The 5,000-nt window shown below is 43.8% G+C and overlaps 2 protein-coding genes across 5 annotated transcripts in view; both read left to right on the top strand.

Moving 5' to 3' along the window:
- The window catches only part of LOC147035392 (drebrin-like protein B), a 58,381-nt gene extending 55,010 nt beyond the window's left edge, over nucleotides 1-3,371 (top strand). The window contains exon 11 of the mRNA XM_085897447.1: nucleotides 3,079-3,371. Within this exon, the coding sequence (XP_085753573.1) occupies nucleotides 3,079-3,356 (278 nt within the window). The 3' untranslated portion in view covers nucleotides 3,357-3,371. The remainder of the gene's footprint in view (nucleotides 1-3,078) is intronic.
- The window catches only part of LOC147035390 (rho-related BTB domain-containing protein 2-like), a 229,596-nt gene that overhangs the window by 96,214 nt on the left and 128,382 nt on the right, over nucleotides 1-5,000 (top strand). The window lies entirely within an intron of this gene.

The following is a 5,000-nucleotide window of genomic DNA, read 5'->3' as shown; positions in this document are numbered from 1 at the left end:
CTTCGCGACGCCCAGACTTCCACGCAGCTCCTTGGCTTCTGGCTTCCTCCCGACTCCCCCAACTGCCGAAGCAAAAAGCTTACTCCTCCCACGGGACTCAGCACACGAACTCTGCCACGGGACTCCCACGAACTCAGCCCACGAACTCAGCCCTACCACGGGACTCCCACGGGACTCTTTTCGAACTCTTCTCACGGGACTTTCACGAACTCAGCCCACGAACTCAGCCCTACCACGGGACTCCCACAAACTCTTTTACACAGGACTCCCACGCGAACAAAGAAAAGATGTCCTCTTTATCCTTTGCACCCCCTCCCCCGCACCTGGCATGACTCATGCCCTCGTGATCCACCCCCCGCTCAACCACGGGTGGGAGGGAGTTGTTGACGTCACGGGATGGCAGGGTTCTTCTTCCTCTTTGCAGAAGAGGGGGAAGGACGTCTCCATTGTTTCATTCCCTCACTATTAAATCAATTCACAGCGCATCTAATCGATCTCTAAACATTTAAACAATGGAAGGTGAGCTATCTAGGGAACATGCACTTATCGACAAAGCTGACTAAGGGAACCTGTATGTTCTGTGCAATTGAATTCCAAATTCGTAACTATATATATATATATATATATATATATATATATATATATATATATATATATATATATATATATATATATATATATATATATATATATATATATGTATATATATATTTGTATTTATATATTTATATATTATATATATATATATATATATATATATATTAATATATATATATATATATATATATATATATATATATATATATATATATATATATATATATATATATATATATATATATAGTCCCGATTTCTCAATTGTCGTGCGACTGTTGCACGACATATGCGCGATGGTCGCACGACCGCCGTGTAACCGTTGCATGACAGTTGCATGTGGCAAAAAATCTCAGTTTTGTCACCTGAACGTCGCGTGAATGTCGTGCGACATGTATGCGAACTCCAGGCGAAGTTCATCCGGGAGTTCGTGGGACATTCGTGCGAAATTCGTGAGACATACACGAATGTGTTTTAGTGTAAATTCAGTGTGATTCCAAGTGAAAATTATCGCAATTTGGTGTCTCCAACTAGTCGCGAGCTATCGCAGCCCAGTGAGATACAGGCTTAAGCCTATTCCCAACCCCAAGTTCTCAACACCCCCTACCAACTCCCCCCCCCACCTCAAACCACAAACCCCCTTTCCCAAGTCCCTTCTACACCCTCATTCCCCAACTCTCCTTCCATTCAAATACAATCACACTTGCATTTATATCGGTAACTCGGAAAAGTATCCCCAGTGATGGGAAAAACAAGCCAAAGTATCCATCCTGTTTGCATCAACATTTCTCATTCCTGTTCTCCCATCATTTCAAGTCAATGATGAGCGATTCAAATGCAGCGTGGGAAGAGGCTGCCGTAAATGGGAGACAGACAAGCGCACGGACAGACACCACGGTTGAGATACGGTAGAGAACAGATGATTTACCTTCCAAAGAACTTCAACACAGAAAGAGACCATTCGGCCGATGAAGCCTGCACAATGTTTGCCAACCGATGACAGTTGGAGTTAGTTGGAGCAGGAATTTGTAATTTGTCCACGGTGCTGCCAATAGCTTGCCCACTCTTCACGAAGGACATTTTAGGGGTATTTTTATGTCCACCAACTAATGTCCTGAGATGGGACAATCAACTGGGCATCCATCAGAGGGTCAGCACATACATTCATGATTGACCCAGTCTGTGAAACGCGCAGGAATGACAGTTTATAGCTGGGCTGAGATTCAAACCCAGGCTAGACAGCTTAGTGATGAGTGTGCTTACTTTGAGGCCATCCTGTCAGCCCAGATTCTATCTTAACACACTTGATAAACAAACTGTGATTCCATGTTGTATTTATACGTTTAAAATGTATATTGTTTGGTATCATGCATTTCTTCTGATTGAATGTTAAGCTTTGCTTGTTTGCTGAAATTTTCAAAAGCAGCACAGGAAGCAGCTGCTGGAAACGGGATCTGGCTGAAATTTGGCAGCAACGTTCCGCTCCTGACTGGTAACGGGGATTGCAAAGCTTGTTCCGGTCACATGACGTTAAGTAGGACAAAATGGCCTGCTTAGTAAATTTCTTCTAAAATCTTCTTCTCCAGATCCGCCAGTCAGAATGCTACCAAATTTGGGTTACAAACATTAGCATGGGGTCCTGATGTTTAATCGCGGAAATCATGCCGATCACATGACCGGAAGTGTCTCAAAATGGCTCACTTGGAGTCCATTTTGGGGAAAATCATGTAAATTCCTTCCAAAATCTCGTTCTCCAGACCCACCAGTCAGAATGCTACCAAATCTGGGTTCCAACATTTGGCCAGGGTAAGGAAGTTAATCAGTTGAACAAGTATCATACTTTTCATCACCACGCAAGTGACATTGCACTATCACCATGACACTGTTGGCTCCTTCTTTGGCATGAATGAAGACCTTTGTTAAGTGATGATTAGCCCTAAATGAAACCATTCCTTGTGGGGAACCTTCACTCTGCAAACCTTCGTTGAGCAAGGGATACCTGTATGCAATATTTAATATAAAATAACAGGCAAAACAGGCCATAATACGATACAATCAGGAAATACTTCACAATAATGGCAACTGCAGTGTTCTAGATAAACAACATTTTGCATCTGGTTGTTGGGCACCAGAATTGTGAGCTTGGTGAAATAGATAAGATGATATGTAGCACTCCCAATCACCGGGTGGTGGGTGCTATTGATGCATATTTACATCGATAGAATTGGGGTCTCCCCCACCCTAAACCCCTTACCCTTTAGGTTTGAAAATGTTTTTTTTGCATCTAAATTTGTGAAGTGGATTCCAATGGTGTGCAATATGATATGGTTACTACCGGTGGGGCTGAATCTACCGATTCATGACGGCCGTTTGGTGGTTTTTATTGTAATGTTTTTCATCATAATTTAAAGCTCATCATTTTTAAGAGGGGGGGGGAAAAAAGAGTAAGAATTTTAAGTTACTGGGACTTCTTTTACTTCTCAGCCAAAACCCTGCCAGATGATTTCAGGACCTCATCTCCACCCAGCCAGAATGTGGACTTTCAGCCTGCCCAGGGTCAGACGCATCTCACCTCAATGACACAAGCTTCAGAACCAGAGTACCCACCTGCTCAACCTCAGCCCCAGAGTGCAGCAGCTGGCAAGGGGACCAACGTACTTCAAAAAGTGCAGAGTTTGCAGAAAGAGCATGAGGATGATGTCACAAAGGATCACAAGTGGGATGGTGAGGCCTCTTCACGAATGGGTTGCTGTGCTGACTAATTTGTTCAGGAATGTGTGAGAGGAGAGCTGTTGTAATTCTAAAATTAAGTGTGTGCTGTGCCCATCAGCGGAGCAGATACCTGTGATGTAGTAAACCTGGACACCAACATTACATTGTTATTTACAGATTGGTTTCCACAGTAAATATGATCCATTCCCTTGTGAAGAACTTCAGCACAGGAGGAGGCCATTAGGCCCATCAACCCTGCACAATGGTTCCCCTCCTTGTTGTTTGTCTGCACTTTATCACTTTTTAAATGTTGAGCATCAAGCAAAGAAGCAGCCTATGCCATTTTAAGAGACTTTGGTTTGACTCTGCCATGGTTCAAATTGCTGGCTTCCCAGACTCGGAGTGGACTCTCTACCCTTTACGCCACCGAGTCTGGTATGATCACTGTTTAACGGATGTTGGATGAAATTCTTGTGAGTTTTGGTAAATCAATTTAATATAAGCCTGGAATAAAAAATAATTTGTGTGCAGAGTCAAAGCTCGTGGAGGAGCTGGAATAAAGAACGGACCAGGACATAACAGAATGACATTGAGAACAGTAGAAAATGGGGGAGGGAGGGGGGACATACCAACAGTGTGACCGAGGGAGACGTGGATGGATAAGGGACGTGGGGAAGAATGAGAGCAAGGGGAGAACACATGGGTGAACAAGATCGATGCAGACGGAAACTCTCAATTAACAGAAGTGGAAGGTAAAACTGGAAACCTGGAAAGGGTTGGGCTTGGGGAGGGTTGATGGTGGGAGAAAAGATCATTGTTCTGGATGAGGAGGTGATCTGAGATGAACAGCTGTCTTCAAGTTTTGGACAGTAATGAGATTGAACAGATGAAGGAAGCTGGTTCCACAGGTGGGGAATAGAGGAATGAATAAATAGAGGTGAGCAGTGAGTTTGGATTTTGCATTTCACCAGAAGGGTATTTCTGGGAGATCGCATGTGGCCTCCAGAAACCTCGGTTGGGTGAGGGGGGGGTGGATGGACAGGACATTAAAAAATGGCAGAGGGTGCAGGACCAGAGCAGATGCGGGAGTAGATAGATGGACCACTGACCTGTATGCATTGTCAAACTGATAGTCCCAGAGACTCGGCTTCATCACGGGAGATTCCATTGATTTTAAAGGTCTTGGTTTCAAAGCATCAGACTGAACATTATGATTCAGGGGCACCAGCCCAAAGGGGAGAGTAGTAATCAATGTGAGGATGAAGACCTTGTAAGTAGATAAAAGTTCATATGTGCCAAGGAAAGACTTAGCATGATTGAGGATGCCCTGTCAGCACCTGGCTTTGGAGGCCAACGTAGATATGTGGTTTGCCCAAGAAATTTTTTAACTAAACTTCATCAACAGGGATTGTTAACGTAAACAGGAGGTTTGTCAGACGGACTTTCCTGAGAGACAGTGTGAGATTCATCAGAATTGAATGACATTTTCCAAGTGCAACACATTGCACCAGCTCCTGATTCTATCTAGCTATCCATAGAGGGAAGAGGCTGCTGCCTGCCTATATCTAAGGGATGACACATGCTACAGCTGGGGGTGGGGGGGTGTCAACAGCAAAAAGATAGAGTATTTTCAAGAGAGTTAAAAGTCTGTTGATGAAGATTAGGAATAGGGCTTTGTCCAAGACACTGCCTTG

This window comes from Eptatretus burgeri, chromosome 1 (genome assembly GCF_056783735.1).
Source record: "Eptatretus burgeri isolate ZD-2024b chromosome 1, Ebu_testis_v1, whole genome shotgun sequence".
NCBI classification, from domain to species: domain Eukaryota; kingdom Metazoa; phylum Chordata; class Myxini; order Myxiniformes; family Myxinidae; genus Eptatretus; species Eptatretus burgeri.
Note: the sequence above shows the minus strand (reverse complement) of the source record. Positions and strands in the feature narration are given on the sequence as shown.